The sequence below is a fragment of the Serinus canaria genome, chromosome 2, assembly GCF_022539315.1.
Source record: "Serinus canaria isolate serCan28SL12 chromosome 2, serCan2020, whole genome shotgun sequence".
In the NCBI taxonomy this organism is placed as follows: Eukaryota; Metazoa; Chordata; class Aves; order Passeriformes; family Fringillidae; genus Serinus; species Serinus canaria.
In genome coordinates, this window is record NC_066315.1 from 15,298,640 (window position 1) to 15,312,200 (window position 13,561).

General features: G+C 42.5%; 1 protein-coding gene across 10 annotated transcripts in view; it reads right to left on the reverse strand.

The window, feature by feature from the left end:
- The window catches only part of SVIL (supervillin), a 134,294-nt gene that overhangs the window by 62,956 nt on the left and 57,777 nt on the right, over positions 1-13,561 (reverse strand). For all 10 annotated transcript variants that reach the window (XM_050970666.1, XM_030229977.2, XM_018909275.3 and 7 more), the window contains one exon: positions 1,562-1,628. Coding sequence is in view for 6 of the 10 variants with exons in the window: in XM_018909275.3 (XP_018764820.3) it covers positions 1,562-1,628 (67 nt within the window). In the remaining 4 variants the exon portion in view is untranslated. The remainder of the gene's footprint in view (positions 1-1,561; positions 1,629-13,561) is intronic.

Here is a 13,561-nt window from a genome sequence, read left to right on the forward strand (position 1 = left end):
ATTCTTTCTTGAAGTCCCTGATAAATCTGAATATTGAAAGAGTAACTTATTGTCCTTTCCTTGCTTGAAATACAGCTTTTGATCATGATTGCATTCATGAAATGCAATCACAGCATGAGGTTCCACCAGTTTGTTTCACACAAGATTTGTGTGTGGCTTGGCCTCAGGTCCCCAACAAACTCATTATACTCTCCATTGTTCAGGAATTCAGATGATTCCTATTAAAACACAGGCAACAATATTTCATAAGCTCAATAGTTTTTCTTTAGAAACAAAGTGTAATGCAGGATTGGTAGAGTACTCGACAGTCTCAGTAGTTGTACTGTTCTGGCACCTTCCAAGGTAAGTGTGAGCTGCATGCTGTACATCAGGGATTCCAGGCTGAAAACTTCATCTGCTGCTGCAGCAGCAGCATATGGGTTCTAAATAGCTGTCCCACTAACCTAGTTACATGCTCAAAAGCAACCAGAAGTTTGATCCAAATGCCACTGGTAACACTGACCTGCCATCCCAATTAAAGCTATGGCCTACACTGAGATTTTATGATTGAAGTACAAAACCCACCTGTACACCTGCCAGCTAGGTGCTTGTTCACTTTTCTTCTCTACCTCCAGGAGAGCTTCCTTCCCTGGACTCTTATGTAAAAGGCCCATTTCACAGCCATGTCCTTCTCTCCTGCTCTCACTGCTGCTTTCCCTACCTGCTCTCATAGCACAGTGTGTCTTGTACACCATTCCCTCCGTCCCTCTGCAGGACCTTAGAAACAACATGGCAGGGAGCCAGGTGTGCTCTAGGTGTGTGTGCTGGCTGAAAGGAAGCTCACAAAGATGTGCCTGTGCACCTGTGGCAGGTGGGTTCCTGTGCAGCTGAGCCAATGAAACAGCTGGTTCCCGGGCAAGGGTCGATTCCCACTCCTGACCTCCTCTCTGTGACATTGTGAATGAGTCCAGTAATGTGGGCATGAGACCAATGTGGACACCCAAGGCAGCTTGGATGGGAAGAGAGAGGGAATGTGACCTGCCCTCTTGCTTAACTGTTTAAGTGTATCCCCTTACTCAGCCTTGTGCAATGTGCCCTAAGAACATAGACCACGAGGCAGCCACAGCCTTGCATGGAAGCAACACCACCAGGCCACTCATCTGTGCAGGGTCCCCTTCTTCTCTCTCCCCCAGACTGCTCCCTGCAAGGATGTAGAATTAATTCACCCACTTCAGCCACCTGATTTACAGACAGGTAAGTGTTCCAGGTTGGTTCACACTGGATGTCTGTACTTTGTCTATGCCATGCAAGGAAAAATGGGTATTAAAATGGGCATTGCAATGGCAGAAAGCTCAGTGCAGAGTGGGACTTTACCTTTAGCAATGTCAGCTAGAAAATTTAACATTACTTTAGAGGTAGTTGGTGTTTTCAATGCTTGATCAGAGCATCTGCTCTATGCAAAAGCTTGGTCCTGTGAGAGGACCAATAATCACTTTTCCTGACAAAAGAATAAATGCAGATTCAAGCAATGAAAGTTACTGCAAACAGCCATCCTCACTGAGCAAGAAAAACTCAACCTTACCTTAATGCTCTCTTCCTTAGGAGCAGTCGTGAAGGCTTAAATCTGATTGAGTTTCCTTTGGCAAAATCTGTGAAATAGAAAAAAAAAAAAACCACACAATTTTGAAGATGCTGTAATAAATGGGGAACTTTTGGTACACTGGGTTATAGTTTCCAAGCATAACCTTTTTCCCCTGCAAAAGACTGTGCAGAGGCCTCCTCTCTGAGCAAAGGAGCACCAGCTGGCATGTCCAAGATGGTGAAAAACCAAAGCTTTGGAAAAATGAGTACAGACAGTAGACACATCAAAAGCATCAACACTCTATGGAACTGCCATGTTCTATTCCTAATATTTGTGGTGTAGCAATACAGCCTGAGGTGATCATTTAAACTCACTCTTTCCAGCTGATAAAATGGGCAATGGAAATGTTTATGAAGCACTCTGCAAACAAGAAATGCTGCAAGCAGCAAGAGCCTTTTTGGCTGCAGCCTGGCAATACTATAAAAACTGCATATTCACTGCAGAAGCCAAGAGATGTCCAGCTGAGGATCTGTTGCAACAGTATTTCACCACCCATGACAGAAATTTTTCTGAAGATTGTCTACTGGTTGGAAGCTCCCTTTTTTTTTTTTTTTCTGAATAGCCTTACAACACACTATGAACACAGAGGAACACATATTTACACTGAGAGCAAAACTGCAGCCTCATGTTAAAAAAAGCATGTAAGATAAAACCTCTGGGTTCCCAAAACTGTGTGAACTATAACAAGCAATGGGCAATCTCCCCACCATCTCCTAGATTAAACTTTTTCCTTTCTGCAATCAAGTGCATCACCAGAGGGTCTAAATGATGACCAGTGGCAAGAGGGAACGGTGCTCCAAGCACCCTCTCCCTCCATTCAGTGAGGATGCAGCCAAGACACCCCAGAGCACTGCCAGCCAGGGAGCAGGTCCTGGTCTGGGACTGCTGTGCAAAAACACATGGAGCTACTGACAACTTACTCCCAGTGAAAAATTACCTTCCATCCCCATCTGTATTAAATCTACTACCCAAGACCCTACATTAATAAACAGTTGGTCACTGACACAGCAATCATTTTATTTTTCAAAAACAGACACAGACTTTAGAACACAGCCCAGACCTTAGAAAATTCAGCTGCAGCTACACTCCTATTACTCTACCTCAGAACTGAGGTTTAACTACTTCAAGGAAGACCTAACAACAACAACAACAAAAAAAATTTGGTTATGCACAGTATTTTAAGTCTGGGTGGAATGTCTCTTATTTTTGCAGAAAGGGTTTAATGAAACTTATTATAGCTGACAATATGGGTCTTAATTTAGAGAAGGTACATTTTGTCTAAGCATTTCAAAACTTCTTATTCTCTTCCATTTCCTTCTGTCACCTCTGCAGGTATAAAGATTGAAAAAACTTTTAAAAAGTAACAGAAAAAAAGATCTTTTTAACAACTTGATAAAGAAGCTAAAAATGTGCAAAAAAGGCACATTTTCTAGACATCTGCTACAAGTCAGTACAGATTTCAAGCAGCTTTGATAATAGCAATCTTCAACTTTATTAGGCAACTTTTCCTGTTTTTGTTAACATTCATTTTCTCTTTCCATTTAGTGGAGAATAAAGCACATAGATTACATAAAAACATCTTGTTAGAGCAAAACAGAATATTGTAAGAAAAACAGTGCAAATGGTATATAAATCATTATATTTTACACTACAGCATTAAAAAGAATACTCTGAGCCATATGGATCCTCTAAAAAGGGGAGATTTACATTTCTTTGAGAGGACTATGCACTAACTTCCAAAGCCCAGCTCAGTATCAGCTTAGCTAATCAGAACCAGGCATATCTTAAATTTATAGCTGCTCTAACAGGATGCAACCCATCCTAGAATTATTGGCACTGGAACAGCTGTCCACCATGAAAACCACAAGCAGACCACAGAGAAATTCTGCCTAGCCCAGCCAAAACTGGGGAGGGAATATGAGAAGGGAAGAAAGGAGCCTGCATTGCTTCCCTGGGAGCAGAGAGGGAGAAGGGCTGCTAGGAGGGGCACATCAGCCAGTTTGGCTCTTGCACCCCTTAAACACATTCAGCAACATTCGTACACACCACAATCTTTAATGCCTCAAAATCTCCTTAAAACTTTGCTGTGTTTCACAGGGGTGAGTCCCCATCTTCCCTCTCCTCCCAAAGACAGAAAAACTTAGCAGACAATTAAATTCCATTACAGAGTTTTGATATTTTATGTATTTCCTCCTGTTCAAATTAAACACCATGTGGGGGGGATTAAAGTCCAATAAAACTTACTCACCACAATATGGAAGTCTTAAATACAAACACAGGAGGAAAAGTAAACAACTCTGCATCAAAAGACAGTAAATGTGCCCACAAAAGAAACATCAGTTTAGCAGAGTCTTATTCAATGGTTAATTTAAAGATAAAAAAACCACCCTCACCGTACTCTATAGACAGAAAAAAATATTTACAACAGAATTTTGTTCTGCTTTTTACTGAAGAATTCTAAACATGTTCATAATCATATTCTAGCAATTGAAAATATTTTTATTTAAAATTAGGAGAATCTTTACTGAAGTGTAAATCACACTTGCTCACAAGTTTAACCATTTGTTCAGTCGAGTTCCCTCTCTCTTAGGCACAAACTACCCGATAAAACCCCTATCCCTAATTTAATATGTAGGAAATTTAAAATGAAGAATCTAAAAAGAAAAAGTAGCTATAACCTTCCAGCGTTACTCAGTATATTTAAAGGCCCTAAGTCGGTGGCATGCTGAGCTAATTAAAAGATCCATCTAATCGGATCTTTCAAAAGTGTCCTTTAGGAAATAACAAAATAGCCTAGGTGACTAACTGCATACTGATTGCTAAAGTACCTAATGCAGCTGCAGGAGAGCCAGTCAAACAATATTTACACATGCAGACATACATAGGAGAGATTAAACACACACAAACTGCATTTTCTTTTATCTGCTTGGAACTCTTACCTTGCTCCTCAGAGAATTTAACATTTCCCAAATAGCTGGAGATCCAAGGATTTCTGAACATGGTTGCACAAACAAAGGATTCGGCAAAGAGAAACTACAATAGCAGCTAATTCTCAAGCAGGCACAGCCCTTAGGCCTGTCTTAGCAATATCGTGTAGAGATTTTTCATAGCACAGGACTGGAGCTGTCAGGCTCTGCGTCCCAGGGAGTACAGTAAATGCATAGCAATAGGCTGCAAGCCGGAGCAGCTCAAGCCAGTAATCAGATTACGAACAGAAATTAGGCACATGAATGCTAAAACAGATTGGGCAGTGGTGATTGGGAGATTTATAATATTACCACTTCAAAGATCCAGCCAAATCGCACATTATATTCCTGCAAAACGAATGCAGAACCCCTGAATCCTCATATTAGGAAACCAAACAAACAAAAAAAACCCCCAACAATAACAGAAAAAATGTCGAGAAGAAGAATAATTCCTTCATATCTCTAATCAGGATAAACTGCAGTGCTTATTTAAGAAAAACAGCACCCAGGCTGCCAAAAAATGGACTCTGATAATCATAGCATTATGCTTAAATATTTTGCCTAACTATTAGTTGGAACATTTAAAACAGACAAGATTTATGGATAACATATGAGCAAAATTACTGGTGGGGGTAGGGATTTAAGAACAGACACCACAGCTCCAAATATTTTAATTCAAGACAGAAGGTGAAAAATTGCACTAAAGTACTGTCTAGCTACCTTTTTTTTTTTTTTTTTATTAAACAGATTTGATGGATTTTGGATTGAAGATTTGGAACCCTTTTAGCTAATTTTGAAAGTCTGGAAATATTTGTTTGCAATGGTGCAATAACCCTGGCTCAGTCACTCACACTGAACTACCTGATGGTCTAACACAGACACAAGAAGCATTAAATTTGTGATTGAAACAGGTCCATGCACATAACCCCATCCAAACAGACAGAGAAGTCTATCAGCTTCCCTCCAACAGACTTCTTCCCTTCCAAAAGATTTTAGCTACTATCAGTATCAGGCTGAGAGAGCTGGGGTGGTTCAGCAAGGAAAAGGTTCCAGGGAGACCTCAGAGCACCTTCCAGTACCTAAAGGTGGCTACAAGAGAGCAGGAAAGGGACTTTACAAGGACCTGTAAACAGGCCAAGGTGTAATGGCTTTAAGCTGAAGGGGGGTAAGTTTGGATATTAGGAAGAAATTCTTTATTGTGGGGGTGGTGAGGCCACTGGGACAGGTTGTCCAGAGAAGCTGTGAATTGCCCCATCCCTGGGAGTGTTGAAGGCCATGCTGGATGGGGCTTTGAGCAACCTGGTCTGGTGAAAAGTGTCCCTGGCAGGGGTGTTGGAATGAGATGATCTTTAAGGTTCCTTCCTTTTTAAACCATTCTATGATTCTATGTGCAGAAAACTCTCCACAGGACTGGGGTTGGCAGGACCATGAAAGGCAGACTAGAAACACAAGGCTGAAGTTCTTGACTATTCTTACCTGTTTTTGTGATGCCCGGTACAACAGAACCCTTGATCTATGCTGGGAACTTAAATGTACAGACAAGATACAAACAATGATGCTGTGAAAGAGACTGCAAAACCAAGTGAAAAACATACTTCATCAAAAACCTATTAATGGCTGTTGGCTCATCATGAGGTTATATTTAGCCTATCTAGGTCATCAAAACACTGTTCTTCATGCTAACAAGTTATTGCAATGGATAGAAGAACATGCATTCCATCTTGTCTAATGCACCTGATATTTGTTTCAATCTATTTCTTTTTAAAAACATAAATCATGTTGGAGTCAACCTAATCAAAGCACCTTTTCTTAGCTGATCTTTCAACAGTCCAGAGCTCCCTGGAACAAGAGTCACCCAACAAAAAGAATACGGCCTTGAAGCCTCTGACTCATCAAGTAACCTTCTCTGTTCAGAAATATTTGATGGTACATACCATGTTTCTTTTCTTTGCCTGTAACCTTGCCACCTCTCATGTTTAATTCTAAAGACTCCCAGCACTACCAACACAACACAAACCAACATTGCTGTGCAGTCCTGACCAGCTGTGAAGGCCTCCGTGTACTTGAGCCTAATATATACAAAAAATGTAATCTGTTGGCACTAGTCCAAACCTGCAATTAACATGAAAATCTGGTGCAGGTGTGCTTAAAACACAGAAATAAGATGAGGCAGAACTTACTAAGGAGCTGCTGGTAACAGCTCATGGGGAAATTCTGGACCAGGATATGTGTTGGTATAGCAACAAGAGACACCCTTCCCCCCAAAAAACCCTTCTTTCTCTGACCTGCCTGTCTGAAGACTGTTTACCTGATCTTGTGAATAGAGGTATTATTACTTGGAGCATTTTTAACCACCTGTAACTCATCTGATACACAGTAAGGGAAGTTTCTGATAAAGCTCAGGTAAACACCACTCATTTGATAAATACTGTGTCTGCAATCTTTAGCAAGGTTGAAGGAGAAGTTAGACTTGACAGCTGAGCTGATGCAATAGCTCAGGGCTGCCAATACAGACAGTCCTAGCCATCATTCCTCCTGCTGCAGCACCTCTGCTAGGTCCTGCTTCCCTAGACCCAGCCTGACAGCCAAAGTGGTAGTAAATACTCCCTTTCATTTTTGCTAGGTGTGCTTTTCAGGAGGTGCCAGACTAAAGAAAAAGGCACAAGATCTTATGATAAGGAAAGGGATCAACTCTTCCGGCTAACAAAGGAGGTGAGCTCAGCTCAAATGTCACCCCCCTGTTTGGCAATGTCCCCTACAACAAAAGGAGGGGTATGGTTGTTTTTGTGGAGGTCAGGGTCAGGCTCCCCCATTCTTCTGCTATACATCATCCTCAGCATTTTGTCCTGGTGAATGAGGTGCAGAAGGGAAAGCACAGAGAGCTGCAGAAAGACAGGAAAACTCTGGAATGCTTTTCACAATTGTGTAATTTTTAAATGGGCTCTTGCTTGTGCTCTTCAGATTCTGTCTACAGTACACAGTAAGAAGATAGTCTCTCCAAGTGGTCTGGCACTTCCCACCTGGGAAGAAATATCAGTGATAGGCTTTGGTGCAAATAGGACTCCTTTTCCTACTACATACAGCTGGCAGGTCAAGAATCCAGGGGCTACCTCATGGGTCCAAAGAGAGGTATTATAGGGGAAAGTAAAATATTCAATTAAAGAAAGAATCTCTATCAAGCTCTTCACAAAAATACCTAGAGTTTGCCTTCAAGATCTCTTCATGTTTGGTTGGAAGGTGATCACCAGCCATTGCTCTGTGCACAGGACCTACAATTTAACATTCCTGACACTGCTGTTGATACTAAAACTGTGCTGCTGGGCAGAATCTGCAATCCCAGAATTCATTCAGTGTTGTTTCAAGATGAGGGGTATGTGCCAACACTGCTTCCAATATTAAAACTCTGAGATGTTGGAGCCTTGGGTATTACAGCAATGCTATGCACTTCACACAGATCATTTGGAATACTGAACTGTAGGTAAGTGACCTCTTCTGTCCCTCCTTTTCACCAAAAAGGGACCACCTGTCACAAGAAGAGCCTCTGTGCTGACCCTTAACCAGCTTTGGAAGTGGAGAAAAACAGGGTACAAAACCAGTAAGCCAGCAGAGTCAACCAAGGGTATCAAGAAAAGAAGTCTTGGATTTAGCATTTTGCTGCTTGTTTGAAAACAGCAGGTTTAAGAGCAAATCTTTCCCAGAGGAAAAGAAGTTAATCTCCAAATACTTGATGAAGAAAGGAGGAAGAGCAGTTTGTCCTTCAAAAATGACCCAGTCTCCAGGACCTACAAGTGTGCTCAGCCAAACTATGTTATCAAGGCTGTGTTACAAATCGGTAGTAATGTTCTTGTCCCCCTCTGCCATTATTAATTCTTCAGCATTAGCAGCTTCCAACATAAGCAAACACAGAGAGAACAACAGTTCAGCCTTCAGACAGGGGGGCAGCCCAGCGGGAAGCTAAGTTTGCAGTCATCTGGGCTTAGAGCTCGAGGTTAAGCATGTATACATTTCGAATCTGAGACCGCTCATGAAAGACCAGCTGGCAGTTAAATATTGTTCTGAAGCTTCCCACAGGAAGAGAAGGAAAATATCTTCCTTTTGTCTGGCAAAACTAATAGCTCTAATCAAAGCTGGAGTTTAAACAACTTGAAAAACACTTCCCAACTTACAGGCCTGCCAGCCCCAAAGCACTGAGGAGTTATGAACCAGGTCCCACCAAGATCAGGCCTTTTTTCCTCTTGAATTTTGATCACTTATGAATTTATATTTAAAAGTGTTTAGAAGTGATGAAGAGAGGTAGATACTTTGTTGTGACTCACAGTTGTCATAAAAGCAAAAATCAAAGAAGCCCATGACAGCTGTTTGAAGAAAACCTAAAAATAAAATAAAATTTTAAAGAAATCAACAATGCAGAGGAAAGAAAACCCACAGTGACTGCATGAAACTTTCTGCAAATATGCTAGTTAGGTAAACAGGAATCTGAGCAGCACAGAAAACTGAGGTGATCTGTTACTTAATCATTTATACGAAATGATGAAATCATATTTTCATCCACTCTTCATGGGAAGAGATCAAAAGGGGCTCATGAATTTTATTCAACTGCTCTTCTGGCCAAGGTGAGCATCCTTGGTTTAGCTAGTCAAAATGAGCTGTGCCAAGATCTGAGATGCTGTGGATGATTGCAGGAATGAAGGTGAGAAGACTGGGCTAAATCAGACCACTCTTTTCCATCAGTCCATCTGACCTCCCCTCCCAGGCTGCAGGCTTCTTGCCTACCCCACGTCACCCTGTCAGTTTTTGGTATTCAGGCCAAAGGAATGTGGCAAGGCACTCCCTTTTCTTATTTCCCCTTCCTCTCAGCCTGCAGCAATCTCTGCCAAGTTGTTCAAGAAGTCAGCCCAAAGCTGAAGGACAGGTCAAAAATATCCCAGAAGATAATTTCATAGTACAATCACTTAAAAGCTCAAGTCACGTCCCAGCAGCCCACCTTGCAATCACAGTACATATTCTGGGGTGGCAATGCCAGTCAGGTTTGTTCTTCTCCATCCAAACCCCGTGTATGTGGGGAAGTGGTATTTTCTCACTTCTTAAATTGAGGCCATTCTTATGAACTTTAAAAATAGGATAAAGTTTCCTGACATGGTGTCATCACTCCAGTAGAAAGCAAATATAATCCTTTCCAAAAAATCATCCTGGTGAAATGATTTATATTTGGCCAGTGATTGTGTTTTGGACAAGTCTTCAGTTTAACTTCAGCACTACATTGTTTGGGTAGTGTACTTCAGAACAGGTAATATGCAAAGAGATGAAAAAAGCTGATTAGAAAGATATATAAAGGGGACTGAGGTTTGTAGTACAAAATGTGTTGAAACAACATGGATGGTCTTTTTGTACTGGCTATTTAGTAACGTGCTCTGGGAAAAGGGAGAAAACCAGGCATTTTTGTACCCGCACTAGAAATCCCCTTCCAATCTCCAGATTACTATTTCAGATTTCACTCCACTCATTAATATCAGCAATTAAGTACCCCTAAAAGGAGATTTTGGTATCTTTCAGCTTTGGAACACATTTCAGAATAAGGAACATCCCTACCTCTCATATCACTGTTTGCAAAACTGCATGACAAGACTGTAGCATAATTAAAAGCTGTCCTAGGTTTTCCTCTTTAGGAGTAGGATCAGTCTAGAGGAGCTCTTTCAAGGAAGTTCAAAGGCCAGATGCCCTTTTCACATGTGGTAATCAGATATATCAGTGGGGCGTATTATCTGCATTCAGTCACACCTATCTGTCTCTGGGCCCAAAGCAGGAGCAGAAGATGTCAGGTGTGAACACATCCATTTCTGCACTGAGCAAATGGCTGGAAAGGAGGATAAGGCAGGAACTCCTCTCCCAGCAATACAGACAATCCCAATTACTAAACAGCTCGAGGACTTTGAGGAGACATGGCATTTTACCAAGTGAAACAGCACTGGAGAGTGTTTCACAGCACATCTGTCTGTGGACATCCTTCACTGGAGTCGTGAAGCTTCAGCTTCTTCTTTGCTGTTGCAGTGAATGAGAGCTTTGCTGCTGAGTTGGCCCTAGGCTTAAACTGCTGCTGGGAGACTGCTGAATTTGTGTGCCTCAAAAACAAGCAGCCAAGGTTTCTAGGATGGGTTTCCCCATCTTCTGACACTTCTAGTGTCTGTAACCAGTACAAGGCTGTCTCCTTGCCTGGAGCAGCAAGTGGCCCCACGCAGTTAGGTGCCACATAAAGCCCTGACACATTACTGAGTTTTCTCCTGGCTGCCCGTGAACACCTCTGCACGTGTGTAAAAGCCCAAAAAGGGAGCAGAGAGAGGCACGCATACCCCAAGGAAGAATTTATAACAAAGTTCTTTGGCTCTTTGTGATAGTCATCTAAGGAAAACATCAATTTTGTTTACCACTGCGATGTGACATTTCACAGGCCACGTCCTATCCCTGCATACTTACCCTGAAATATAATTTTTCAAGCCTCAGGCAGACAGCAACCTTGCAGACAAGAAATCCATGACCCCAACTCCCATCCTGTTTATGGCATGCTGCAATGCTTTCTCAGAAAATTAAATATTTATTAAAAGAAATAAAATAAAATGTATGCTTTATTCAAGAGCTGATGGTCAAGGTAGGATAGCTCGACTACAAGTACTGTCCCTGCACTATGAAAAAGGCACATGTACAAGGCTTAATTTGCAACCAGCACAGCTAAGCAAAAATTAAGAGGAAAAAAAAGCTAACCCAGTGATGCTGCAGTTCTGGAGTGTGTTCTCTAGAGAGCAGGTTTAAATTCATGGCAGCTATGGCGTTTTTCTCTTTGTTGCCCTTATTCACTCCCAAGGCCCCTGCAAAAATCACCAACATTCTTGGTGCTCAGGGGGGTACCAGGAAGTTAATCACAAGTCAGGTCTGAAGAGCCTTCCCAGAACTGCCTGGGAAAGTTTGCACAGCATCTGCTTGTCTAAATCTATGGAGATTACACGAAAGGAAAAATGTAAATACTTTTTTAAAGGCTTCTTCCATGTGAAAGTCAGATTTTATGAGGTGGGTATGAAGCAACCTAGCTTAGTCCCGGTCTGGACACAGACAGTGGGTGCCAATGTACCCTCCCTTTCTTCTGGGAGCGAGATAATTGTTTTAGCCAATAAAAATCAGTTTTCCAATAAAAGGCACAAAACTGCATAATAAAAGAGGAGAAACTAGTCCCAAAGTCATTACAAAAAATAAAAATTAGTTTCTCTTAATCCAGTATTCCTCTGAAAGTGCAAGGAATGAAGACACACTTCCCAGCAAAGGCCCACAGAGTGTTTCAGTATATGGACTGACAGCGTGAACTGCCGTCCTAAGGTTATAAAAACGTGCTAGGAAGAGAACTACAGCCACTAACACAAAAGGATTTCACTTTTTAAAGCCACCTGCAGCATAACTGCTGCTATTTGCCAGGCAGGGAGCAGTGTCAGTGACAGCTGGGCTCAGGCACAGCCGCTCGCTGTCAGCGCCGCAGTTCTGGGTCGGATCTCCCGGGGTCTGCGCCGGATCCGTTCTGGGCTGCGCGTCTCATCCAGCATGTTCCGTCCCCAGACACGGCTCCGCAGCTTGCCTAATAAGGCCAGGCGTGAGTTGACTGGCTGGCTTAGAGGTCACCCAGTGTTTACCTTGCGAGCCGGCGGCAGCTGGAGCCTCCCGGCCCTCCTCTGCTCCATCCCCGCGCTGGCAGCGCCGCGGCGGCCGGGGCACATCGGCGCTGCCCGGCGGGCGAAGCCGCTCACAGCTCAGGGGGACGAGCTTTGGTTTCACCACTGGCAGCGCGAAACTGCAGGGAGTGCAGGTACAGTTTCCACCACAGCGCACTGCAGGACCACTAGACTGAAAAAATAATCACGTTTCTCGCTGCATGAATTGCTCGAAAGTAGGGCAGCGATGTAGGCATGAAGAGCCACCTTCACAGCTCCAAGGCAGCAGACAGGTACTTGTCAAACACCAGAACCATGGGAACTAGATGAAAGCAAGGCAGAGATACTCATTTGAGAACTACTAGTTAATTATGCATTACTCTTGATCAGTCATGGTGAGATTCACTGCAATTCAGACAGATGGCTTCAAAAGTAATGATTTACCCTCCACAAAAATAGCTATCCAGCCAAATTAAAAAAACCTTCTTCTTCTGCTGCTTCCCTTGTGATTCAGTCTATTTTCTCCCTTACGCCACTCCTAAGGCAACTTCAAGATGCCACATTTGGACACTGTCACAGCCTCTTTCCCTGCACAGTCTGAGGAAGGCCAGGAGATGACTCTGTGGTTAGAGCTGGCAGGCAGAGGAGAGTGGCACAGGTCACCCGGTACCACGGTGCTGCCACGGGACCCCTGCCAGGGGACACACACAGTGGCTTTCCCTTCAGGTCAGTACAGACAATGCATTTTCATCCTTCATCAAAACCACCTGGTAAGGCTAAAATACCTACCTGTTACTATCAGATATAATGATGTATTTATCTTATGATTCAGCTAGAAAATTGTCTTGAGCACAGGGAGTAAAATTAAACTATGATTATCACCGTGGTTATTGGTTTGTAGTAACCAAACTATCACAGTTATGTCCTGCTCCTCCTATGAGCCTGGGGTTCACACTATAATAATTAAAAGAGATAAAATATGTGGCCAATTCACTCTTAAAACAGTAAATTAAAAAAAAAAAAACAGCTGATAGTTTGTAAGCTTAGCCATTATCATTTTGGGCTGAAGCTGTGCCCAGGTGCACACACAGATCTTGGCTCAGAATTGCTGACTTTCCTCTCATTCTGTTCTCACCCAAAATATGTTTCACTTGTACAAAGAAATGGGGCACACACATTCAAAAAAGGGCCAGTCAGACATGATTACACAAAGGTGAGTCCTAAAATAAGCCAACTCACTTTGTGTCCAATTTGCTTAGATCAGCAGCACAATATGCTCTTATGAA